This window comes from Oncorhynchus gorbuscha, linkage group LG01 (genome assembly GCF_021184085.1).
Source record: "Oncorhynchus gorbuscha isolate QuinsamMale2020 ecotype Even-year linkage group LG01, OgorEven_v1.0, whole genome shotgun sequence".
Taxonomy (NCBI): Eukaryota; Metazoa; Chordata; class Actinopteri; order Salmoniformes; family Salmonidae; genus Oncorhynchus; species Oncorhynchus gorbuscha.
This window is the reverse complement of record NC_060173.1, coordinates 34,141,199-34,168,555: the sequence shown is the minus strand read 5'-3', so window position 1 is coordinate 34,168,555 and position 27,357 is coordinate 34,141,199. Positions and strand designations below refer to the sequence as shown.

Genomic DNA, 27,357 nt, shown 5'->3' with positions numbered 1-27,357 from the left:
GATTGGCCATTACTCTGATTAAAGGAGGTACAAGATATTCTACATATGACGGTTTGCCAATGGCATGAAGATGAAATAGTAGTCAAGTGAAAAGTACAGCTTGACAAATAACATGCCAGCAGATGAGATAGTTTAAGTGCAAAAGGTAAATAGCATTGAGCTGTCTTTTCCTGAAGGTCCCCTTTACTCCCACAGTAATGCTACTTAACAAGTATAGGGCAGACTGAGCTACAGCTATAGAGCTGAGGGAGTTAATAGAACCAGTCATTATTATGTCACCTTGTTGTAATATGCTTCCCCCCTCGCCAGCTCCCAAGCAAACACTCTCACAGCTGTGCATATACATGTAAATAAGTGTATATGCATAAGTGTCTGTAGACGTGTCTTATGTATCTTTCTCTCTCCAATGAAGGTTGCTGTTTATTTATGTAATATGAATATACAAATGTGCCAAATCCAGTTCTTGTTCAGATCCATTCTGAATCCCATGTTTATACTGTAGAAAACCTTCTGTACAAAACAATATACAATATTGTTTCTCTCTGATAGTCCCTTGTAACTGGTGCCATTAAACTATTCAAATTTCAAATAAACATTGAATAAACATTTTAAAATGGTCTTCTTGTGGTTTATGGCTCTTCAATGCAAATTACACTTTTTTCTTATTTTTTTAAAGCTCAGATTATATAGTGCCATCTACAGGGAACATTACACATTCCATGCTTTTGGGTAAATGGAAGTACAGTATTAAGGGCGTGGTTCAAAACAAATCAACACAATTTCCCATGTTTACCTTTTCCAGAAAACAGTTTAAAGCAGTATCACATTTAGGAATAATTTATGAGCCTTTATTAAAAGTGGAAAACTTCACGTCAGAATGGATAAGAAATACTGCTAAAGAAGCAAACAAACAGTGATAATCCAGTGAAAAAAAATGAAGACTATTGAAGACGCTGTACAGAAACACACATTCGTCAGTTAAAATGAAACAAGTAAATCATTTATAAGTAAATTGGAATCAAATTGAACCCCAGTCTCAAATCCTCTACTAACTAGGAGTTTCCTTGCTACTCCAAAATCCCTCTGTTAGACTCCAGGTATGGCCAGGAGTTATACTCCTACAGTACAGAGAAGGCTGGTTTGAGGAATGGCCGGCTGTTTGTTTGTGGTGTGGGGAGGGCCATAAAGCCGGGCCTCCTCCCCACTGGGCCTGCTGCTGAAGGCCTTGAGCCCCGCCCTGCTGCTGACGCACGCCCTGCTGCTGACGCACGCCCTGCTGCTGACCCCCGGCCTTTAGATCCACCTCTGGAGTTGGACCCTGTCCACGACCCATTGTTGCTGTACTTCCTACACCAAGAGACAGGAGTACAGAGAATGAAACGGGTAAATGTAGATGCCAGATAGTATTCGGAATCAAAGTCTGGCATGAAATAACTCAAATATACAGTTGCAAGTACACTGCTAAAAAAAATAAAGGGAACACTTAAACAACACAATGTAACTCCAAGTCAAATCAAACTGTCCACTTAGGAAGCAACACTGATTGACAATAAATTTCACATGCTGTTGTGCAAATGGAATAGACAACAGGTGGAAATTATAGGCAATTAGCAAGACACCCCCAATAAAGGAGTGGTTCTGCAGGTGGTAACCACAGACCACTTCTCAGTTCCTACGCTTTCCTGGCTGATGTTTTGGTCACTTTTGAATGCTGGCGGTGCTTTCACTCTAGTGGTAGCATGAGACGGAGACTACAACCCACACAAGTGGCTCAGGTAGTGCAGCTCATTCAGGATGGAGCATCAATACGAGCTGTGGCAAGAAGGTTTGCTGTGTCTGTTAGCGTAGTGTCCAGAGCATGGAGGCGCTACCAGGAGACAGGCCAGTACATCAGGAGACGTGGAGGAGGCCGTAGGAGGGCAACAACCCAGCAGCAGGACCTCTACCTCCGCCTTTGTGCAAGGAGGAGGAGCACTGCAAAATGACCTCCAGCAGGCCACAAATGTGCATGCGTCTGCTCAAACGGTCAGAAACAGACTCCATGAGGGTGGTATGAGGGCCTGACGTCCACAGGTGGGGGTTGTGCTTACAGCCAACACCATGCAGGACGTTTGGCATTTGCCAGAGAACACCAAGATTGTGGACAGGTCTTTTATACTGATAACAAGTTCAAACAGGTGCCATTAATACAGTTAACGAGTGGAGGACAGAGGAGCATCTTGAAGAAGTTACAGGTCTGTGAGATCCAGAAATCTTGCTTGTTTGTAGGTGACCAAATACTTTTTCCCACCATAATTTGCAAATAAATTCATAAAAAAATCACACAATGTGATTTTCTAGATTTTTTTCTCATTTTGTCTCACAGTTGAAGTGTACCTATGATGAAATGTACAGGCCTCTCATCTTTTTAAGTGGGAGAACTTGCACAATTGGTGGCTGACTAAATACTTTTTTGCCCCACTGTATGTAAAAAAAAAGTATTTAATACAAATATTTCATTCATTCAGATCTAGGATGTGTTATTTTAGTGTTCCCTTTGTTTTTTTGAGCAGTGTATATAGAATATCGCTAGAATTCATTTGAAAAAACACAAAAACACAAGTACAGTTGAAGTCGGAAGTTTACATAAACTGAATTTAAAGGTGTTTGGCTAAGGTGTTTCACAATTCCTGACATTTAATCCTAGTTACAATTCCCTGTTTTTAGGTCAGTTAGGATCACCACTTTATTTTAAGAATGTGAAATGTCAGAATAATAGTAGAGTGATTCATTTCAGCTTTTATTTCTTTCATCACATTTCCAGTGGGTCAGAGGTTTACATACACTCAAATAGTACTTGGTAGCATTGCCTTAATTGTTTAACTTCTTGCGACGAGCCATCCCGGATCCGGGATCGTGAATACAGCCTCAAGCTCATTACCATAACGCAACGTTAACTATTCATGAAAATCGCAAATGAAATGAAATCAATATGCTAGCTCTCCAGATGAACGTGGTACCTTCAGGCGTTTGGAAATTGCTCCCAAGGATGAACCAGTCTTGTGGAGGTCTACATTGTTTTTTTCTGAGGTCTTGGCTGATTTATTTTGATTTTCTCATGATGTCAATCAAAGAGGCACTGAGTTTGAAGGTAGGCCTTAAAATACATCCACAGGTACACCTCCAATTGACTCAAATGATGTGAATTAGCTTATCAGAATCTTCTAAAGCCATGACATTTTCTGGAATTTTCCAAGCTAAAAGGCACAGTCAACTTAGTGTATGTAAACTTCTGACTCACTGGAATTGTGTTACAGTGAATTACATGTGAAATAATCTGTATGTAAACAATTGTTGGAAAATGACTTGTGTCATACACAAAGTAGATATCCTAACAGACTTTCGACAAATTTCTTGTTAACAAACTATAGTTTTGGCGTAGGTGAAAAATAAGTTTTAATGACTCCAACCTAAGTGTATGTAAACTTATGACTTCATCTGTGTGTGTATATATATTAATTACACACACAAACAGTACCAGTCAAAGTTTGGACACACCTTCTCATTCCAGGGTTTTCTCTATTTTTTAAACTATTTTCTACATTGTAGAATAATAGTGAAGACATTAAAACTGAAATAACACATGGAATCATGTAGTAACCAAAAAAAGTGTTAAAAAAATAAAATTTAAAAAAAGACATTTTAGTAGCCACCCTTTGCCTTGATGACAGCTTTGCACACTCTTGGCATTCACATGGGGACCGCCACTGGAAAGGAAGACCCAGAGTTACTTCTGCTGCAGAGGAGAAGTTCATTGGAGTTACCAGCCTCAGAAATTGCAGGCCAAATAAATGCTTCAGAGTTCAAGTAAAAGACACATCTCAACATCAACTGTTCGGAGGAGACTGAGTGAAATCAGGCCTTCATGGTCTTTGCTGCAAAGTAAACACTACAAAAGGGCACCAATAAAATAAAATACTTGCCTGGGTCAAGAAACCCGGGCAATGGACATCAGACCGGTGGAAATCTGTCCTTTGGTCTGATGAGTCCAAATGTGAGATTTGTGGCTCCAACTGTTAAGTACATGTATTAAGTATCCCTATCACGGCGCCATCACTCTTATTAGTATGCCTGCGCGGGGTTGCCATTACCTGAGTGCAATGGCAACCATGTATTGTGGAAATAGGGTTTAGTAAACGTTGTTTAACTGGAACCTAGTTGTGTCATTTTAAGTTTGTCATCTATATTATTCTACATAAAATAGTAAAATAAAGAAAATAGTAAAATAAAGAAAAAGCCTTGAATGAGTAGATGTCCAAACTTTTGACTGGTACTATATATATAAAATGTAATCCTTTTTAGATGTAATTTTAAGGCAGCAAAATGTGAAGACTGTACTCATAAGCAGGTGTGTAAACTTTCACTCGTCACTGTATATGACTGAATATAAGATTTGACATTTGACACATAACACTAACCCTTTAGAGTTGGAGTTTGTATATCCTTTTCTCTTTTTGGATTTCTTGAAGGCGGAGGCCTTTTTCCTTTTCGCTCCTCTGCCGTTGTTACTGTTGAAATAACTGGAAGATCCAGCATCGTCCTCATAACAGTCCTCCTCGTCGTCTCCGCGGCCTCTGCTTGTGTCTATCCATGCCATAGTGGAGCTTCCTTCAGTGGTGTCAGACTGCTCCTCCACTGCAGAGGGGTTCAGTCAGACAGACACATGTTAACACAAACAAACTACACTACAGGTCCAACACAGCAGGGCACAGATATCACTGAGTAGGAACATGAACATATGAAATCCAGTATTATCGAGTTGTATAGGACATGCTTTCCCCAGTATGGTCACTCACCAGGTAGCTTCCACTCAGAGTATTTCTGCAGAAGAGCGATGACATCTGCTCCATACTTCTCCAGTTTGTCCTCCGTCACACCATCAATCGTCAGCAGCACATCCGGGTCGGCCGAGAGAGTCTCTGGGAGAAGGAAACAGTTTTAGAACAACGACTGGTTATTGGAAGTCTACCAATATAATGTTAGGTAAACACTTGCTTGGTCTAGAAAGGAATATGAACATGAATGAAATACAACTAGACTAAAAAGTGGTGTATGCTCTCAGCACTCACCGGCTATCTTCTTCAGGGTGGCAGTGGAGAAGATGTTGTAATAGTGAATGCCAAAGACTTTGCCCAAACTCTTGCACAGATCAGTGAGCTCCTGCAGACACTTCTGGACCATCTCCTCGCTCTTGGAGACATCCTTGGCCACAGCAGTTTTGTGCTTCCTGATGCTGGAGGCACTCTCGGTCTCATAGAACTCCACCTAGGACAAGGAAAAATAACTGTCCCCATTTCTACTGCAGGGATCTCACAAACATAACTAAATATGTGAAGCTAATAACGAATGAAGAACACGTTCACAACAGTTGTTGACGTATCGAATGAGAACTAAGTTTATGGACCAATATAATAAGCTCACCTGCATGTGTCCCCCGAGGACATTGATGGCTTTGGGTCCAGCAGAGATGTAGGCCACTGCCTGGCTGTTGGCTGTGATGTACAGGTCCTCCACCAGAAGGTGATCCAGAACCAGCTTCTTGAACAGCCGGTCAGCGTTGTGTTTGGAGTAAGCCTTTCCCATCGCAAACATCCCTGACTGGACACGGGCGGTTTTAGCACCTGTCAGAAAGCATTGTTGAGTTTCTCTCAGAAACACTAAACATACAGTAATTTTTAATCATTCAATTAAGTGGTGCTCTAATTTACTGGTTACCCAAGAAAATGTCCACCAACATGTTCAGAGTCAGTCGGTTTTGGTTCGCAGATTTGCTGTATCTGGAGCCAACTTTTTCACAATTCTCCTGGACAAATCTCACAATCTTCTTCACATCTTCAGTCACGTTTCTTGCTTTGTATTGCTGAAAGTGAAAAATAACAACCAGTTTGACTAAATAGAAACATTTCAAATTCAAACATGAAACATTATAACCACATAGCTGTAAAAATACTGCAGTGAAATAGAACAAGTGCTGAGTCAAGGAAAAGGTTAATAGTAATAATGGGTTTATTATCAAGGGTTAACTCTTACATTGGGTCTGGCACAGTTATCACATATGACATCAGGGTGTTCCTTGCAGAAGCCTGGGTTGAACTTGTGCTCTCCAAAGTAAGCCAGCAACTGTATCCTTCGGCAGTCCATCACGTTCTCACAGAAATGTACCATACTGTGCAGATTGTTCAAGTGAGTGGCTTTGGTATGGTGGTTTCCATCTTTGTCCACTGTGATCAAAACAGAGTGGACATTTTCTCAATATCACTTTCACACTTTGACATACAGGATTTTAGACATCATCCATAGAGCTTTCCATACCTAAATGAAATGTTCCAATACGTGATATATAACCCATACAAAATCGCAGACTATTATTTGTAAGTCTATATAGTCAAAATTCAGATTTGTACTGGTGAGGATTCTCTTGATGCGGATGACGTCAGAGTAGGAGTAGAAGAGGATGCAGTGAGAGATCTCTCCGTCCCTGCCTGCTCTGCCTGACTCCTGGTAGTAGCCCTCTACTGACTTGGGGAGACTGGCGTGGATCACATAGCGCACATCAGGCTTGTCGATGCCCATGCCGAAGGCTATGGTGGCACACATGACCTGGAGGACAGGGATACAACATTAACTCTGGGTTAATGATAGCTCAAGTAGTATGAAGGTGGTTAGTGACATTAACGTGTAAACATCTGTTAAAAATCACCTCACCTGGCAGCCATCCTGATTGATCCATTTGGTCTGCACATATTCTCTGTCTTTGTCATTGATGCCTGCATGGTAGGCTAGCGCTAATATACCAGCTCTCTGAAGACTGGCAGCCATGTTGTCACAGTCATTACGGGACAGGCAGTACACAATGCCAGAATCACCTATACACAAGGAGTAAAAACCAGTCATGATCCCAGTCCTCAAAACACTTCATTCCACTAGCATTAAAAACCTCTGACCAAGTGAGGGAGAACACGAACGTGGATAATTCTTCTTGATCCAGTCAATGCAGTCCTCATCTACCTTCTTGGGTTTCTTGGGTAACACAGCATATTTGAGGTTGTTTCTGTTGAAGCTCATGGTAAACCTGAAAGAGAAATGACACCATGAGGAACATTCATACAAACAGCTGCTGTATGTTTGCATACAACAATACTACAACTGCACTGGTGTTTTTTCCCAGGTAAGGCACATCTTAGAGCACATACACCTGAGGCTGGGTCATCTGCAACTGATTGAGGATGTCCTTCTGGACACGGGGGGTGGCAGTGGCGGTCAGGGCCATGATCGGCACTTTGGGGAACTTCTGCCGCAGCTCGTACATCCGCTTATAGTCTGGCCGGAAGTCATGGCCCCACTGAGAGAAACAACAGGGCATCAGGTTCATCGCCTCCCTCTAACACCTAACATTAGACCAGATAAGGCATCACATATAGGAACCTACCTGACTGACACAGTGAGCCTCATCAATGACAAAGCGTGCTAGAAGACCTCTCTCATACAGGTTCTGAAGGGCACTGATCATCCTGCCACTCGCACACACCTGGAGGAAAACAGATAGAAAAACATGTCTGAATATAGCATTTCCCATTAGAAGAGGTTGATAACAGCATTACTGGTTAAATTATTTAGTTCTTACCTTTTCAGGAGTTGCATAGAGCAATTTAATTATGGGGTCCTTCTTGGACAGCTGCAAGTAGATCCTGGCTGCTTCACTGTCAGTCTTCTCACCAGACAAACTTGTGGCGGGAATCTAAAAACATGCAAGGATATTTAAAACACATTCTAAGCATAGGGTGGCAAGAATGTGTACATTTCATACTTCACACTGTGAGCAGTATGTAGAAAACTTACATCCAGTGTAGTGAGTTTCTGGACCTGGTCTACAATAAGTGATTTCAGTGGTGAGATGACCACAGTGACTCCTGCACACACACAGGCCGGCAGCTGGTAGCAAAGACTTTTACCCCCTCCTGAAAAACAGGAAATAACAAAACACATCCAGCACATTATCTAATCAACATTTTCTGTTCATACCTACTAAATATTACATATCTGCAAAGTCAGTTTGGGTTATTTGAATCAATGCATTAAAAGGCACTTGTTGTATACTACAATATTACAATTGGCATTGATTCCCCACTCACCTGTTGGCATCAGGACAAATGTGTCTTGACCTAACAACGTAGCATTAATGGCTTCCAACTGATTGAATCGGAACTGATGGAGACCAAAGCGCTTGTGGAAAATCTTCATCATCTCTGGACAGTGGGGGAAGTTGAAGCCTCTGAAGCGATCGTGAGCAGGGTTTCTGTATGTGGGCTCTGCAAATTATTAGATAAACATGTGTCTGTCTGAGCTACAGACCAAGTAATCCATGTAAGAAAAACTAAAAAACATTTGTTTAGTAGAAGGAATAATCCAATCTCAAGGCTGCCCTATAATGAATGTACTTGCCAGGAGAGGTGATTTTAGGAGGCTTGGCCACAGGAGCTGGTGTAGCTGGTTTCTTCTGCCATGTTGATGTACTTGGTCCTCCCTCACGCACCGCTTTAGAGATAGAACTCAAGTCCTGCCTTGACGCTGAGGAGCTTGGGGGTTCAAAGTAGTCAGTGATATCTGAATCATTGAAGTCATCTATGTCAAAGTCATCAATGAAGAAATCGTCTGGCTCCGTAACTGCTGGGGCTTGTGCCACAGAGGCTTGTGTACCGCTCTCCCCAGTCATTTGTACAGCAGCTGCCGGGCTCTTCAGTGAGAAGAAATTTGACTGAGCCACATCACAAATTTGTTTTTTGAAGATACCGTAATTCAATGGAGAGTCACAATTACTTTGGCCTGTTGTGGATGCTTTCTTCTTGTCTCTAGTGAAAATAGGATTTTCCTGAGTGCTGGGTCTCCAAGAGATGCCTGGAGTCTGAACATTGATCATACAGTCAGAGTCCTCAAAAATACTACTGTCGTAGTCCACAGATATGACTGAGGACCTCCTGAAGGGAAGGGCTTTCATGGAAGAATCTCCTTTACCCTTGGGCAGGCAAGTGGTGGAAGACATGACACTTGGAGTAGCAAAGGAAAAAGTAGTCTTTTCACCGAATCTGGATTCCAAGACAGTGCTGTCTGGCTGTTGTGTCCTTGAAGATGTGTCACTGCTGCCAGTAGCAATTATCCTTTTCCTGATGGTAAAAAGGGTGATATGACTAACAGATTAATAGATGTCACAGTAGAACTACAGCTGAAAATTAATCTACAGTAGTTGTCCCATATAAAATAGCTCAGATTAAATTAATTACCTATGAGCGCGCTGCAGTAAGAGCTCTGTCCCACAGGACAGGCCTAATAGTTCATGATCAGGGATGGAATCCACCAGAGCACAGATGGACTCCATGATACTCAAGAGCTGATCTTCAGACTTTGGATTGGTGACTAAAGGGACAAATAAAACGAGGACTTAATACAAGAGAATTATATGCAATGTTCACTGGAATTATAAAAACATACCAAAACATCTGGCTTAAACATAAGCCATGTTATTCACCTTTTCTTTCTTTGAGAGGACCATCAGACACTCTTTGCAGGCTCGACACTGACCCTCTTGTTGATTCAGGAATGATGTCTTTACGGACTGCAGACTTCAATCTGTTGTGATCATAAACAACGCTTACCAAGTAGATACAGTGCCTTCAGAAAGTATTCATACCCCTCGACTTATTCCACATTTTGCTGTGTTACAGCCTGAATTCAACATGGATTTTATTTTCTCACCCATCATCTACACACAATACCCTATGAAAAAGTGAAAACATATTTTCAGAAATGTTTGCTAATTTATATAAAAATTAAATACAGAAATCTATTTACATAAGTATTCACACCCCTTTACTATGACTCCAAATTGAGCTCAGTTACATCCAATTACCATTGACCATCCTTGATGGACTCCAATCAAGTTGTAGTGACACCTGTGGCTCATTCAATTGTTTGGACATTATTTAGAAAGAAACACCTGTCTATATAAGGACCCACAGTATCACAGAGCAGAAACTATACCATGAAGTCCAAAGAACTGTCCGTAGATCTCCAAGACAGAATTGTGATGAGGCATATATCTGAGGAAGGGTATAAAACTATTTCTAGAGTGGTGAAAGTTTCCAAGAAGATAGTGGTTTCCATCACTGGGAAATTAAATATGGAAGTACCCAGGCTCTGCCAAGAGCTGGCTGTCTGACCAAAATGAGCAACTGGGCAAGAAGGACCTTGGTCAGGGAGGTGACCAAGAACCCAATCTGCCAGAAGCAGAACAGTCTCTACAGCACTTAACCAATCTGGGCTTTACGGGAGAGTGACCAGACGGAAGTCACTCCTGAGAAAAAGCAAATGACAGCACACCTGGAGTTTGCAAAAAGGCACATGAAAGAAAGAGCATAAGGCAAAAGATTGTGGTCTGATGAGACAAAAATATAACCATTTGACCTGAATGCAAAGCACAATGTCTGGAGAAAGACAGGTGATGAGATGTGCCTGGTTAACACCATCCATACCGTGTAGCATGGTGTTTTCAGAATCATGCTATGTGGATGCTTTTCAGCGGCAGGGACTGGGAGACTTGTAAGGATAGAGCGATGAATGGAGCCAAATACAGGCAAATCCTTGATGAGAACCTGTTTCAGAGTACAAACCACCTCAGTGGGGCGAAGATTTACATTCAAACAGGACAATGACCCCAAGCATACTTTATTTTTTATTTCACCTTTATTTAACCAGGTAGGATAGTTGAGAACAAGTTCTCATTTGCAACTGCGACCTGGCCAAGATAAAGCATAGCAGTGTGAACAGACAACAGAGTTACACATGGAGTAAACAATTAACAAGTCAATAACACAGTAGAAAAAAGGGGAGTCTATATACAATGTGTGCAAAAGGCATGAGGAGGTAGGTGAATAATTACAATTTTGCAGATTAACACTGGAGTGATAAATGATCAGATGGTCATGTACAGGTAGAGATATTGGTGTGCAAAAGAGCAGAAAAGTAAATAAATATAAACAGTGTGGGGATGAGGTAGGTGAAAATGGGTGGGCTATTTACCAATAGACTATGTACAGCTGCAGCTATTGGTTAGCAGCTCAGATAGCTGATGTTTGAAGTTGGTGAGGGAGATGAAAGTCTCCAACTTCAGCTATTTTTGCAATTCTTTCCAGTCACAGGCAGCAGAGTACTGGAACGAAAGGCGGCCAAATGAGGTGTTGGCTTTAGGGATGATCAGTGAGATACACCTGCTGGAGCGCGTGCTACGGATGGGTGTTGCCATCGTGACCAGTGAACTGAGATAAGGCGGAGCTTTACCTAGCATGGACTTGTAGATGACCTGGAGCCAGTGGGTCTGGCGACGAATATGTAGCGAGGGCCAGCCGACTAGATTATACAAGTCGCAGTGGTGGGTGGTATAAGGTGCTTTAGTGACAAAACGGATGGCACTGTGATAAACTGCATCCAGTTTGCTGAGTAGAGTGTTGGAAGCAATTTTGTAGATGACATCGCCGAAGTCGAGGATCGGTAGGATAGTCAGTTTTACTAGGGTAAGCTTGGCGGCGTGAGTGAAGGAGGCTTTGTTGCGGAATAGAAAGCCGATTCTTGATTTGATTTTTGATTGGATATGTTTGATATGAGTCTGGAAGGAGAGTTTGCAGTCTACATTAACATTTTACATTGAAGTCATTTAGCAGACGCTCTTATCCAGAGCGACTTACAAATTGGTGCATTCACCTTATGACATCCAGTGGAACAGTCACTTTACAATAGTGCATCTAAATCTTAAAGGGGGGGTGAGAGGGATTACTTATCCTATCCTAGGTATTCCTTAAAGAGGTGGGGTTTCAGGTGTCTCCGGAAGGTGGTGATTGACTCCGCTGTCCTGGCGTCGTGAGGGAGTTTGTTCCACCATTGTGGGGCCAGAGCAGCGAACAGTTTTGACTGGGCTGAGCTGGAGCTGTACTTCCTCAGTGGTAGGGAGGCGAGCAGGCCAGAGGTGGATGAACGCAGTGCCCTTGTTTGGGTGTAGGGCCTGATCAGAGCCTGGAGGTACTGAGGTGCCGTTCCGCTCACAGCTCCGTAGGCAAGCACCATGCTCTTGTAGCGGATGCGAGCTTCAACTGGAAGCCAGTGGAGAGAACGGAGGAGCGGGGTGACGTGAGAGAACTTGGGAAGGTTGAACACCAGACGGGCTGCGGCGTTCTGGATGAGTTGAAGAGGTTTAATGGCACAGGCAGGGAGCCCAGCCAACAGCGAGTTGCAGTAATCCAGACGGGAGATGACAAGTGCCTGGATTAGGACCTGCGCCGCTTCCTGTCTGAGGCAGGGTCGTACTCTGCGGATGTTGTAGAGCATGAACCTACAGGAACGGGCCACCGCCTTGATGTTGGTTGAGAACGACAGGGTGTTGTCCAGGATCACGCCAAGGTTCTTAGCGCTCTGGGAGGAGGACACAATGGAGTTGTCAACCGTGATGGCGAGATCATGGAACGGGCAGTCCTTCCCCGGGAGGAAGAGCAGCTCCGTCTTTCCGAGGTTCAGCTTGAGGTGGTGATCCGTCATCCACACTGATATGTCTGCCAGACATGCAGAGATGCGATTCGCCACCTGGTCATCAGAAGGGGGAAAGGAGAAGATTAATTGTGTGTCGTCAGCATAGCAATGATAGGAGAGACCATGTGAGGTTATGACAGAGCCAAGTGACTTGGTGTATAGCGAGAATAGGAGAGGGCCTAGAACAGAGCCCTGGGGGACACCAGTGGTGAGAGCGCGTGGTGAGGAGACAGATTCTCGCCACGCCACCTGGTAGGAGCGACCTGTCAGGTAGGACGCAATCCAAGCGCGGGCCGCGCCGGAGATGCCCAACTCGGAGAGGGTGGAAAGGAGGATCTGATGGTTCACAGTATCGAAGGCAGACGATAGATCTAGAAGGATGAGAGCAGAGGAGAGAGAGTTAACTTTAGCAGTGCGGAGCGCCTCCGTGATACAGAGGAGAGCAGTCTCAGTTGAATGACTAGTCTTGAAACCTGACTGATTTGGATCAAGAAGGTCATTCAGAGAGAGATAGCGGGAGAGCTGGCCAAGGACGGCACGTTCAAGAGTTTTGGAGAGAAAAGAAAGGGATACTGGTCTGTAATTGTTGACATCGGAGGGATCGAGTGTAGGTTTTTTCAGAAGGGGTGCAACTCTCGCTCTCTTGAAGACGGAAGGGACGTAGCCAGCGGTCAGGGATGAGTTGATGAGCGAGGTGAGGTAAGGGAGAAGGTCTCCGGAAATGGTCTGGAGAAGAGAGGAGGGGATAGGGTCAAGCGGGCAGGTTGTTGGGCGGCCGGCCGTCACAAGACGCGAGATTTCATCTGGAGAGAGAGGGGAGAAAGAGGTCAGAGCACAGGGTAGGGCAGTGTGAGCAGAACCAGCGGTGTCGTTTGACTTAGCAAACGAGGATCGGATGTCGTCGACCTTCTTTTCAAAATGGTTGACGAAGTCATCTGCAGAGAGGGAGGAGGGGGGGGGAGGGGGAGGAGGATTCAGGAGGGAAGAGAAGGTGGCAAAGAGCTTCCTAGGGTTAGAGGCAGATGCTTGGAATTTAGCGTGGTAGAAAGTGGCTTTAGCAGCAGAGACAGAGGAGGAAAATGTAGAGAGGAGGGAGTGAAAGGAAGCCAGGTCCGCAGGGAGGCGAGTTTTCCTCCATTTCCGCTCGGCTGCCCGGAGCCCTGTTATGTGAGCTCGCAATGAGTCATCGAGCCACGGAGCAGGAGGGGAGGACCGAGCCGGCCTGGAGGATAGGGGACATAGAGTCAAAGGATGCAGAGAGGGAGGAGAGGAGGGTTGAGGAGGCAGAATCGGGAGATAGGTTGGAGAAGGTTTGAGCAGAGGGAAGAGATGATAGGATGGAAGAGGAGAGAGTAGCGGGGGAGAGAGAGCGAAGGTTGGGACGGCGCGATACCATCCGAGTAGGGGCAGTGTGGGAGGTGTTGGATGAGAGCGAGAGGGAAAAGGATACAAGGTAGTGGTCGGAGACTTGGAGGGGATTGCAATGAGGTTAGTGGAAGAACAGCATCTAGTAAAGATGAGGTCGAGCATATTGCCTGCCTTGTGAGTAGGGGGGAAGGTGAGAGGGTGAGGTCAAAAGAGGAGAGGAGTGGAAAGAAGGAGGCAGAGAGGAATGAGACAAAGGTAGACGTGGGGAGGTTAAAGTCGCCCAGAACTGTGAGAGGTGAACCGTCCTCAGGAAAGGAGCTTATCAAGGCATCAAGCTCGTTGATGAACTCTCCGAGGGAACCTGGAGGGCGATAAATGATAAGGATGTTAGTCTAGCCAGACACCTAAGTACTTATAGATGTCCACATATTCAAGGTCGGAACCATCCAGGGTGGTGATGCTAGTCGGGCATGCGGGTGCAGGCAGCGATCTGTTGAAAAGCATGCATTTGGCTTTACTAGCGTTTAAGAGCAGTTGGAGGCCACGGAAGGAGTGTTGTATGGCATTGAAGCTCATTTGGAGGTTAGATAGCACAGTGTCCAGTGACGGGCCGAAAGTATATAGAATGGTGTCGTCTGCGTAGAGGTGGATCAGGGAATCGCCCGCAGCAAGAGCAACATCATTGATATATACAGAGAAAAGAGTCGGCCCGAGAATTGAACCCTGTGGCACCCCCATAGAGATTGCCAGAGGACCGGACAGCATGCCCTCCGATTTGACACACTGAACTCTGTCTGCAAAGTAATTGGTGAACCAGGCAAGGCAGTCATCCGAAAAACCGAGGCTACTGAGTCTGCCGATAAGAATATGGTGATTGACAGAGTCGAAAGCCTTGGCAAGGTCGATGAAGACGGCTGCACAGTACTGTCTTTTATCGATGGCGGTTATGATATCGTTTAGTACCTTGAGTGTGGCTGAGGTGCACCCGTGACCGGCTCGGAAACCAGATTGTACAGCGGAGAAGGTACGGTGGGATTCGAGATGGTCAGTGACCTGTTTGTTGACTTGGCTTTCGAAGACCTTAGATAGGCAGGGCAGGATGGATATAGGTCTGTCACAGTTTGGGTCCAGGGTGTCTCCCCCTTTGAAGAGGGGGATGACTGCGGCAGCTCTCCAATCCTTGGGGATCTCAGACGATATGAAAGAGAGGTTGAACAGCCAAACCAATGCTGGAATGGCTTCAGAACAAGGATATGAAGGTTCTTGAGTGGCACAGCCAAAGCCAAGACTTGAATCCCACTGAACATCTGTGGAAAGATTTGAAGATTGCTGATCACCGCCACTCCCCATCAAACTTAACAGCGCTTGAGAAAATATGCAAGGAAGAATGGGAGAAGATCTCCAAATCCAGATGTGCAAAGCTGATAGACATTTCCAAGACGACTCAAAGCTGAAATCGCCACCAAAGGTGCTTCTACAAAGTATTGACTCAGGGGTGTGAGAACTGTATTTCATGTTCGATACATTTACAAAAATGTATAAAACATGTTTTCACATTGCCCAGGGATGCAAATTGGTGAGGGGCCCAAAAAGGTGACACTTTTCTTGAGCACTAAAACATGCAAAAACGTCCCTGCTAGGGGGAAATGCAGGTTAACCCTGGTGTTGTTTTAAGTGTCAAAAATGACCCGCCACAATGTTTAACAGCAGAGAAAACCCCCAAGTGATCTTTTTTTCCAACTTGAAATGAGATGATGTTTCTTAGAGTGACCCCAACATTAGAAAAAGTAAAACATCGTCTTTGTTCATATTTCCATGAAAGCTGTACACCACCAGGGTACAAAGATTGTCTTAGGGTCATTAATGACCCGGTAGTTCTAAAATAATTTACTCACCATAAAAACACACATGATAAGAAATTGAGATTATGCTACTGATTTAACTCAGCCAGCAGGTAATGAAGAAGATCACCATGGTTGGCAGTTAGAAAGAACAAACCTGAGCTCCCCCCTGCACGCCTCGCAACAAGGAGGAGAGAGGGCTTCTCACCAAAATTTGCCTTCACCACCACTCCAGTTTCTTACCTCCCAAAGAGGAACAAGTATGTGGTCCTCCTGAGCACACTGCACAAACAGCTTAGATCAGTGATCGTGAGGACAGGAAGCCAGCCATAATCCTGGACTACAACCACAACAAAGGAGAAGTGGACAACCTGGACAAGATGATTGGAACTTACAGCTGCAGGAGGATGACTAACTGCTGGCCCCTGGTCATCTTCCATAACACCATTGATGTCTCCTCATACAATGCCTTCATGATATGGAACAAGTTCAACCTTACCTGGATGTCTGATAAGTGGACAAGAGGAGGGTGTTCCTGGAGCAGCTGGGAAAGGCACTTGTAACCCCACACATTCAAAGAAGGGAGCACCTCCCCGCACAGCAGCCTCTGCAGTGCTTGTGAAAGATGTTCATGGGGCTGAATCCTGTCCTGATCCACCTGAGGCTGCAGCCAAATTCTGCCCCCCAAAGAAGGACTGTAAAATAAATACTATTTCCTGCACGTGAGAAATACATATGTAAAGTCCATGCACACACACTTGCATACTGTCCTACATGTGCTAATTAGAGTTGATTGATTTTTTTTATGTTCTTCATGTTTTTGTTTTGTATCTATTATCTTAGTTTATTGTTGTTGTTTATACACCTTGTGGGTGGGGGCAATGGTTTTTAAAAAATGGAAGAAGACTAGTATTTTGTAGTTGAATTCCTCATTTTACTGTATAAGACAATATCACTGTTGCCAAAAACGTTCAAGAGTTATTGTTCCCCATCAATAAAATGCATTCAAAACTTATTTCTGCACATTTCTGCTACAAAAGTGCTATCTCTTTCTAAAAGATGTATGTTTAGACCTATGCAGTACCTCAAACAATAATAATCCTCTACTTTAGTAAAGAAAACAATTATGACAGGTGTGTTGTAACAGAAATGAGTGGTGTCCACTGATTAAATGTAGTCTTTCTGCATTGTGAAGAGGGAAAACCCCAATATTCACAAAGTGTGTGATGAATGATAGGTTGCTTCTTCATGCAAAATAGATTTGGGGTTTAAAATTAAATTAAGCTGCTTTATTTTAGGGGTTTAGAGAAGGCGGGTCATTTTTGACCCTTAGGACAAGGGGAGTATACAGAATGTTAAAACTATTTAAACAACAAAGAATATGATTAGTCTGTAAAAAAAAGTGGCTAATGTGAACCTAACTCACAGCTAAAAAATGTAAAGAAAGCAAGCCAATGTTATTTGTTGCATAGACTTTACTGCAAATGACACACAAGTCTTGAGAAAAAAACTATACCTGAATATTGCAGTTAGCCATGACAGCCTTTATAATAGAATGCTTGTGACCCTCAAAGTCTGCTGCCTCAGTTTGTATGATGGAAATGTGCATATACTCCATGTTACAGATACAGGTATCCTGTATCTGTATCTGTATCTGTATCTGTATCTGTATCTGTATCTGTATCTGTATCTGTATCTGTGTGTGTGTGTGTGTGTGTGTGTGTGTGTGTGTGTGTGTGTGTGTGTGTGTGTGTGTGTGTGTGTGTGTGTGTATCCTGTGTTATTTTCTCTCTTTCTCCCCTCACAGGTGAAAATCATCACTCCCCAATCAGTCAACAATCAATCATCAATCAGAAGACACACCTCCTCCTGTTTCATACCCAATCACAGTTCCTTTCCCTTGGTTTAAAAACCCCATCGATTGTTTGCTCTAGAGCTCAATCTCTCTGTAAATGGCATGTCTGTAGGTCTGTGTTTCACTCTCTCGTTTTGTTTGAGCACCTCCATAGCACTTTGTCATCACCTGTGAGTATTGTTTTGGTTATGGTGTTTGATTGCTGGTGGGAAAAGGGGAAACCAAGACAAGTCGCCCATGGGCATACACTAGCCGTAGGTAGACTTAAATACAGTAGTTAGAACTGGGCGGACCACCCACTGTATTTTTGATTAGTTAGTTAGCTATTGTTAAAGTAGGCTAGTCTAGCTTAGGGGTGTTTTTGAATACTTGTTGTTTCTTTCCTTGGGTCCAGCTCAGCCCCTTTGCCTGCTCCCCCCCATTACCGTGTGTTTACAAATAAACCTAGAGTTTGACGGTAGATTTCAGTTGTTGTGGTTATTTCATTCTCACTTTTACTTTGTCACAATTATAATTTGCATGAGTTATGTTAAGGGTCTCATTACCATCCCCCTAGACTGTCGGGCCAAAAGGGATTCGTAACACTCCAGAATGTTATGAAGTGATCAGATGAATTGCAAAGTCCCTCTCATGCAAATGAACTGAATCACAAAAAACATGTCCAATGCATTTCAGCCCTGCCACAAAAGGACCAGCTGACATGTCAGTGATTCTCTCTAACACAGGTGAGTGTTGACGAGGACATGGCTGGAGATCTGTCATGCTGATTGAGTTCGAATATCAGACTGGAAGCTTCAAAAGTTTCCTGCAAGGAAAGACATGCAGTCATCATTGCTTTGCACAAAAAGGGCTTCACAGGCAAGGATATTGCTGCCAGTAAGATTGCACCTAAATCAACCATTTATCGGATCATCAACTTCAAGGAGAGTGGTTCAATTGTTGTGAAGGCGGCTTCAGGGCGCCCAAGAAAGTCCAGTAAGCACCAGGACTGTCTTGTAAAGTTTATTGAGCTGCGGGATCGGGGCACCACCAGTACAGAGCTTGCTCAGGAATGGCAGCAGGCAGTTGTGAGTTCATCTGCATTCACAGCGGGGCGAAGACTGAGGATGGCCTGGTGTCAAGAAGGGCAGCAAAGAAGACACTTCTCTCTGGGGAAAAACATCAGGGACAGACTGATATTCTGCAAAAGTTACAGGGATTGGACTGCTGAGGACTGGGGTAAAGTCATTTTCTCTGATGAATCCCCTTTCCGATTGTTTGCAGCATCCGGAAAAAGCTTGACCGGAGAAGACAAGGTGAGTGTTACCATCAGTCCTGTGTCATGCCAACAGTAAAGCATCCAGAGACCATTTATGTGTGGGGTTGCTTCTCAGCCAAGGGAGTGGGCTCACACAATTTTACCTAAGAACACAGCCATGAATAAAGAATGGTACCAACACATCCTCCGAGAGCAACTTCTCCCAACCATTCAGGAATAGTTTGGTGACTAACAATGCCTTTTCCAGCATGATGGAGCACCTTGCCATAAGGGGCGGCAGCGTAGCCTAGTGGTTAGAGCGTTGGACTAGTAACCGGAAGGTTGCGAGTTCAAACCCCCGAGCTGATAAGGTACAAATGTCGTTCTGCCCCTGAACAGGCAGTTAAACCACTGTTCCCAGGCCGTCATTGAAAATAAGAATATGTTCTTAACTGACTTGCCTGGTTAAATAAAAAATTAAAATAAGGCAATAGTGATAACCAAGTGGCTCGGGGAACATGGCCAGGAAACTCCCCAGACCATAATCCCATTGGGAACTTGTGGTCAATCCTCAAGAGGCAGGTGGACAAACAAACAAGAATGGGCTGCCATCAGTCAGGATGTGGCCCAGAAGTTAATTGACAGCATGCCAGGGCGGATTTCAGAGGTCTTGAAGAAGGGTCAACACTGCAAATATTGACTCTTTGCATCAACTTCATGTAATTGTCAATAAAAGCCTTGTAATTATACTTCAGTATTCCATAGTAACATCTGACAAATATCTAAAGACACTGAAGCAGCAAACATTGTGGAAATTAATGTCATTCTCAAAACTTTTGGCCACAACTGTACACTTGTTTAACAAGCAGCAACTCTTTCACCTAATTCTCTCATTCTGATTAATCACATACTGTAGAGGGAAAACACGAGTTCACAGATAACTAGCTAACAAACTTAACTGCTAACATTTCACAGATCGCCAGGGTCAAGTAAGCAACTAACACATAATATATCTTGAGGAACAGCAAGGAGTTGTATAACGTTACCAGTTAATACTATAGCAAATTGGTTAGCTTGCTAACGTTAGATGTCTGACTTTATTAGCCAGCTAATTTTCACACCATATCTGAACAAATAATTGAGGCTAAGTTGGCTAATGTTGGTCAACATTTCTCTGGCTAGCTAACAAATAAGTATCTTGCTAGCTGGATCAAATTAACAATGCTAACAGTACTTGTTCAACAACACTTCCTCCCTCACCTCAAACTTTCCAAACGCCAGTTTTTATGAAGTACGCTTCATCACCTTCTCACCCCCGTCTCCATGGTCAGGCTTCTCAACTACCTCTTTACTATCGTTTAGGGGACGCGCTGCTGTAAGTTAACTGGCAAACCTATGGATACAAACTGCCTTTCCACTCTTCCGCTGTCTTTCCAGTACACACGGGCGCTGATGCTCTAAGTAGCACATCGGATGTCTCTTCAGCCACGTGCTGCATTCTGTTATGTGAACGATTGGCAGAGCCTTGGACACAGCCAGTATTGCGCATCACTCATTTGCATACAACCAGTAGTCATCCAAAGCCCCCCCCCGGAAAACTTTTCTAATCGGATCTACACGAATCACGTAGGTCACCTATTTTGGATTCAAAACTGCGAATTTCCCCTGAAAGGTGACTAGTTTGCCTCCCTGATTACCATTATGGGGAATTGTGTGTAGATCGATGGATGAAATTGATTTCTCATTTTGAATTCAGGCTGTAACAATAAAATGTGGAATAAGTCAAGGGGTATGAATACTTTCTGAAGGCACTATATAGCTTGCTGTACAACAGACAATTGCATTCACACCATCAGTTCAAGTCATACATCCATTAAAGAAATGTAAAACATAAGACTAAAATGCAACAGATGAATGTACACATGAACAGCAGAAACTTACCTTGTTTCCTTTATAGAAGTAGAATGACTGAAATCCTCTGGACTTGGGGAAGGGGGGATGAAATCTAGGTCTCCATCTAGCTCGGACTTGTCATCAATGTCTATAACATCTGTCTCATTCCATTTAATTTGATGATCTGCGGAAACATTTTGGGAGATGAGTTGATGTCGTTTCAATGCGGACATAATTATTTACCAACACCCTGCCAAGATGTTCATCCTGAAAATAAAACTCCACCCCAAAACTATCTTTTGGTATATGTTTTATTCAACCATTGTTAATAGTCCCAAAGTGTTTTGCATGTTTTCAAGATACAGCTGATATGACGCAGAATGCCGAACCATATGATGCAAAATGCACCACACCAGCTGTATTTCTGTTAGAGGTCGACCGATTATGATTGTTTAACGCAGATACAGATACGATTTTTAAATGTATTTTTATTTGTAATAATGACAATTACAACAATACTAAATGAACACTTATTTTAACTTCATATAATACATCAAATTCAATTTAGCCTCAAATAAATAATGAAACATGTTCAATTTGGTTTAAATAATGCAAAAAAAGTGTTGGAGAAGAAAGAAAGTGCATGATATGCAAGAAAGCTAACATTTAAGTTCCTTGCTCAGAACATGAAAACATATGAAAGCTGGTGGTTCCTTTTAACATGAGTCTTCAATATTCCCAGGTAAGAAGTTTCAGGATGTAGTTATTATTGGAATTATAGGACTATTTGATTTCTTATCGGCACTAGTATTGCCAGTGTAACAGTATAGCTTCCGTCCCTCTCCTCGCTCCTCCCTGGGCTCGAACCAGGAACACAACGACAACAGCAACCCTCGAAGCAGCGTTACCCATGCAGAGCAAGGGAAACAACCACAGGCTCAGAGTGAGTGACGTTTGAAATGCTATTAGCGCGCACTAACTAGCTAGCCATTTCACTTCGGTTACACCAGCCTCATCTCGGGAGTTGATAGGCTTGAAGTCATAAACAGCGCAATGCTTGATGCACAACGAAGAGCTGATGGCAAAACACCCGAAAGTGCTGTTTGAATGAATGTTTACGCGCCTGCTTCTGCCTACCACCGCACAGTCAGATACTTAGATACTTGCATGCTCAGTCAGATTATATGCAACGCAGGACACACTAGATAACATCTAGTAATATCATGAACCATGTGTAGTTAACTAGTGATTATGATCGATTTGTTTTTCATAAGTTTAATGCTAGCTAGGAACTTACCTTGGCTTACTGCATTTGCGTAACAGGCAGTCAGTCTCCTTGTGGAGTGCAACGAGAGGCAGGGCGTTATTGCGTTGGGCTAGTTGACTGTAAGATTGAATCCCCTGAGCTGACAAGGTGAAAATCTGTCATTCTGCCCCTGAACAAGGCAGTTAACCCACCGTTCCTAGGCAGTCATTGAAAATAAGAACGTGTTCTTAACTGACTTGCCTAGTGAAATAAAGATTAAATAAAGGTGTAAATAAATAAATAAATAAATCTGTGTCCAAAAATACCAATTTCTGATTGATATGAAAACTTGAAATTGGCCTTAATTATTCGGCCAATCCGATTAATCGGTCGACCTCTAATTTCTGTATGTTGAAAGCTATACATCTTGAAAACGTGATTGCTGATATGCAAAACATTGTGGGACTAAATCAACAATACACTCATGAAACAGTTTTGGAATGTAGTTTTCCTTTAAGTAGGTGACCTCCAGCTTACAATAAATGTGTAAAGGGAAAATACTTGGACCTGAGACACTGATAATTGGACCTGAGCAAGGCTATATTTTAAGAGTACTACTCACCTATCTTTTCAACTGGACCGGGTGCAGTGATGTTCTCATCTTCACTGTCACTCAGCACAGACTTGGCTTGATAAGCGGAAGGTCGTCTTCTAACCATTTTAATGGGAGAATCCTCCACCTCCCAGTGCTCCCACTCTGCTGGATCCTGGATGGGATTGTCTCTTGGAGCAGTACTGGCTGACTCCGAACCATCTTGTGAGTCCTTCATTGTGAGAGTACATTGTTCTGTCCCATCAAGACTACACTTATTTCTATGACGGCTGTTGGTCTTTGTATTCAGCGCTCCTAGAGGGACATATTTGTCTGATCTGTGTGTGTTAGTATCCAATTGTTCAACACTGGAAATAGGTGTCACCTTGGCACACCTACCTGAGATCCCTGGGCTTGGTAGAGTACTTTTGCCCTTGACAGGGGTTTCAAAGTCATCAAAATCATCCCATCCGTCCAGGGGAATACCAAAAGAGCTATCAAGTCCTGTGGGTTTGCTGCCATTGCTACCTGTGATCAAGCTATCCGATTTGGTCAAAGCAGGAGAGATCTTTGCAGCAGACACAGCTGGGATGGGTTTCCTTCCCGAAAAGGGGGTTAATACAGGACTGATGGCTTCATACTTGCTTTTGGGATTGACTGAGGAGAAGTTGATTTTGGCGAGAGGTCTTTCGGGCTTGGTTGAAAACGTCAAAGGAGGTTTAATTACTGCATTATCATGAGGAACATTGACACTCCTGTTTGTTAAACCATTTGAGCTGTTTACCTTAGTGTGAACTTCCACCTTGGTGATACCTGATGTGGACTTCTTTTTGAAACAAAATGTCCTGCAAAGAAAAGTGAAGTCATTATAGCTAACTTTTTACAAGGAAAGCTTGTAGCTCCAATGTCCACAAAATTATTACATTTTAGTAATTTAGCAGACTATCTAATCCAGAAAATCCTTATCTGGAAAGCTACCTACTTTAGTCAGTATATTGTGCAATGAGCAAGACACCCCCAATAAAGGAGTTGTTCTGCAGGTGGGGACCACAGACCACTTCTCAGTTCCTATGCTTCCTGGCTGATGTTTTGGTCACTTTTGAATGCTGGCGGTGCTTTCACTCTAGTGGTAGCATGAGACGGAGTCTACAAACCACACAAGTGGCTCAGGTAGTGCAGCTCATCCAGGATGGAACATCGATGCGAGCTGTGGCAAGAAGGTTTGCTGTGTCTGTCAGCGTAGTGTCCAGAGCATGGAGGCGCTACCAGGAGACAGGCCAACACATCAGGAGACGTGGAGGAGGCTGTAGGAGGAAAACAACCCAGCAGAAGCCTTTGTGCAAGGAGGAGCACTTCCTGAGCCCTGCAAAATGACCTCCAGCAGACCACAAATGCACGTGTCTGCTCAAACAGTCAGAAACACACTCCATGAGGGTGGTATGATGGCCCAACATCCACAGATGGGGGTTGTGCTTACAGCCCAACACCGTGCAGGATGTTTGGCATTTGCCAGAGAACACCAAGATTGGCAAATTGGCCACTGACGCCCTGTGCTCTTCACAGATGAAAGCAGGTTCACACTGAGCACATGACAGACGTGACAGTCTGGAGACGCCGTGGATAACGTTCTGCTGCCTGCAACATCCTCCAGCATGACCGGTTTGGCGGTGGGGTGGGCCAGTCATGGTGTGGGGTGGCATTTCTTTGGGGGGGGCCGCACAGCCCACCACGTGCTCGCCAGAGGTAGCCTGACTGCCATTAGGTACCGAGATGAGATCCCCAGACCCCTTGTGAGACCATATGCTGGTGCAGTTGGCCCTGGGTTCCTCCTGGGTTCCACCGAATGCAAGACAATGCTAGACCCTCATGTGGCTGGAGTGTGTCAGCAGTTCCTGCAAGAGGAAGGCATTGATGCTATGGCCTGGCCCACCCGTTCCCCAGACCTGAATCCAATTGAGCACATCTGGGACATCATGTCTCGCTCCATCCACCTCATCAGTTGACCCAAGACTGTCCAGGAGTTGGCGGATGCTTTAGTCCAGGTCTGGGAGGAGATCCCTCAGGAGACCATCCACCACCTCATCAGGAGCATGCCCAGGCGTTGTAGGGAGGTCATACAGGCACGTGGAGGCCACACACACACTACTGAATCTCATTTTGACTGGTTAAGGATATTACATCAAAATTGGATCAGCCTGTAGTGTGGTTTTCCACTTTAATTTTGAGTGTGACTCCAAATCCAGACCTTCATGGGTTGATACATTTGATTTCCATTGATAATTTGTGTCATTTTGTTGTCAGCACATTCAACTATGTAAAGAAAAAAGTATTTAATAAGAATATTTCATTCATTCAGTTCTAGGATGTGTTATTTTAGTGTTCCCTTCATTTTTTTGAGCAGTGTATATTCTGGTAATCCGACCAATTGATGAATATGATATGTCAGTTCGGTTGTCATCTGAGACATTCTCTACAGTACAAACTCTACAGTGGAAAGTCTACACATCAGAGTTATCGGATTCACATGGAATTGTTGTTCAATTTAAATGTTTGAATATGAAATTATTCGTGATGGGATGAAATGTGATTTTAGCTTCAAAAATGTGAGATTTGGGGTTTCATAAATTAGGGCTATGCTCAATCAGTGGCCCGCCCCTGTGAAGGGACATGGGCTATACAACTTTTCAAACACGCCCTCCTCTCCCTTCCTATATAAAGCCTTGATGACAATATAACCTCCTGTTCCGAGGACGACGGTCCGATGTCAGAATGGTTCAGATAACTACAGAACGAAGCCAACATCAGCGTGAGCTTAGGTTGCGAATGGTATGAACGTTGAACTCTCACTACAGAAGTGATACCTCCTAGCCGTTGAGTTAGCAACAGCGGCTGCAAACGAGGGTTAGGAAGGAACAGACAGAGTATCCAGTCTACCTCACAACAACGTTACTACAACATATTCATCTACCACCAACCTACCGAAGCGCAGCTCAGTGTAAATATTTATTGCATTTCCCTTTTCCAAATGGGCGGTAATTTAGAATGCATAAGATACTGTATTTACGATAGCACAGCTTCGCCCTTTGTCCCTCAGTCTTCCTGCTCTTTCACCAAAACCCAGCCCCTTTTCTTTTGTGTAACAAGCAGTCATATCTGTTCCGCCTAGGGACGTTTTCCTTTATGATGTAATTTGTAATCAAGTTATGATTTAATTATGTGTAATTCTGTGTGATTAGTTAGGTATTTAGTAAATAAATAATTGAACCCAATTTTTGTACTGCTGATTCAACGTGTTAGCCAGGGTTCGTGCAGATAACTAAGAATTTACAACTTTCAGATTAGACTGAATTAAGATGAAGATTAATATTGACTGCTATTGATGTAAAATATTACTAGGTCTTTAAGAGTTTATTCGGAAGATAACAGCTCTATAAATATTATTTTGTGGTGCCCGACTCTAGTTAATTACATTTACATGATTAGCTCAATCAGTTAATATTACGGAGAAATTATTTTTATAGAATAGCATGTCATATCACTTAATCCGGCATAGCCAGACACGACAGTAGCGACATTGAAAATCTTTGTGGAAATCTGTTGCAGCTCAAGTTGACTACAAAATCTGCAATGCTCTCTATGCGCTAGCAGGCAAGCTAGCAAGCAAAATAAGCTACACAAAATAATACCACTGACAATATCAGCATGTAAAGTTAGCTGTAAAAATCGCATAAACAAACTACACTATCAATTTAGTAGGCTACAATCTCACCATGTTCAACCTGCAGATCAATGTGCCTCACAGAGTGGAGTCTGACATTCTCAACAGCAGAAATACTTTTGAGGAGATGCCACATCAAAGGCCACGCGGTGCATTCTGGGCAATTCTGGGACAAGGAGCGCTCTCCTTCAAGGAGTAAACAGGAGTCTATTGGGTGCCAGCTCAAAAATCCAACAGTAGCACCAATTTTGTCAACATGTACAAAACTACAAATTTTTCAGAGATGTGAGATAACGTGCCATCTGTAATATCGTATAGCTTTGTAATCGTGAGATTATGTACTCTCGAGAAAAATAGCCACTTTTCGACACACAATTTTCTTTCAGGCAAGTCACACTGAAACGTGTATGAGAGCATCAGCTGTTCCAGACGACTGTGTGATCACGCTCTCCATAGCCAATGTGAGTAAGACCTTTAAACAGGTCGCAGGGCCAGACGGATTACCAGGACGTGCGCTGACCAAAAGATCCACAGATGTTGATATAAAATTGTGCCGGAAGGAATGGCAGCAGTTTTACGGGCGTCCAACCAATTGTGTTATTATGTGGGGGTTTTTTCACGATTTTTGTAAAAAAAATTTTTTTATTTATTTTACCCCTTTTTCTCCCCAATTTCATGGTATCCAATTGTTTTTAGTATCTTGTCTCATCGCTACAACTCCCGTACGGGCTAGGGAGAGACAAAGGTTGAGTCATGCGTCCTCCGATACACAACCCAACCAAGCCGCACTGTGCCATCCAACCTGGAAGCCAGCCGCACCAGTGTGTCGGAGGAAACACCGTGCACCTGGCAACCTTGGTTAGCGCGGACTGCGCCCGACCCGCCACGCTGTTGTGCGATGAGACAAGGATTTCCCTACCGGCCAAACCCTCCCTAACCCGGACGACGCTAGGCCAATTGTGCGTTGCCCCACGGACCTCCCGGTCGCAGCCGGTTAA

General features: G+C 43.6%; 1 protein-coding gene across 2 annotated transcripts in view; it reads right to left on the bottom strand.

The window, feature by feature from the left end:
- Positions 1-821: 821 nt before the first annotated feature.
- Positions 822-27,357, bottom strand: part of blm (BLM RecQ like helicase) — a 38,397-nt gene continuing 11,861 nt past the window's right edge. The window contains exons 2-22 of one of the 2 annotated variants that reach the window (XM_046350997.1): positions 23,426-23,486; positions 22,672-23,335; positions 20,852-20,987; positions 9,563-9,663; positions 9,318-9,450; positions 8,482-9,200; positions 8,172-8,348; positions 7,879-7,997; positions 7,664-7,777; positions 7,469-7,567; positions 7,233-7,381; positions 7,005-7,111; positions 6,745-6,905; positions 6,444-6,639; positions 6,070-6,260; positions 5,755-5,899; positions 5,461-5,660; positions 5,109-5,304; positions 4,836-4,958; positions 4,458-4,674; positions 822-1,347 (exon numbers count right to left, since the gene is read on the bottom strand). In XM_046350997.1, coding sequence (XP_046206953.1) covers positions 1,119-1,347; positions 4,458-4,674; positions 4,836-4,958; positions 5,109-5,304; positions 5,461-5,660; positions 5,755-5,899; positions 6,070-6,260; positions 6,444-6,639; positions 6,745-6,905; positions 7,005-7,111; positions 7,233-7,381; positions 7,469-7,567; positions 7,664-7,777; positions 7,879-7,997; positions 8,172-8,348; positions 8,482-9,200; positions 9,318-9,450; positions 9,563-9,663; positions 20,852-20,987; positions 22,672-23,335; positions 23,426-23,486 — 4,237 coding nt within the window. In that variant the 3' untranslated portion in view covers positions 822-1,118. Of the gene's footprint in view, positions 1,348-4,457; positions 4,675-4,835; positions 4,959-5,108; positions 5,305-5,460; positions 5,661-5,754; positions 5,900-6,069; positions 6,261-6,443; positions 6,640-6,744; positions 6,906-7,004; positions 7,112-7,232; positions 7,382-7,468; positions 7,568-7,663; positions 7,778-7,878; positions 7,998-8,171; positions 8,349-8,481; positions 9,201-9,317; positions 9,451-9,562; positions 9,664-20,851; positions 20,988-22,671; positions 23,487-27,357 lie in introns of both variants that reach the window. The other variant, XM_046350991.1, reaches the window with a different exon arrangement.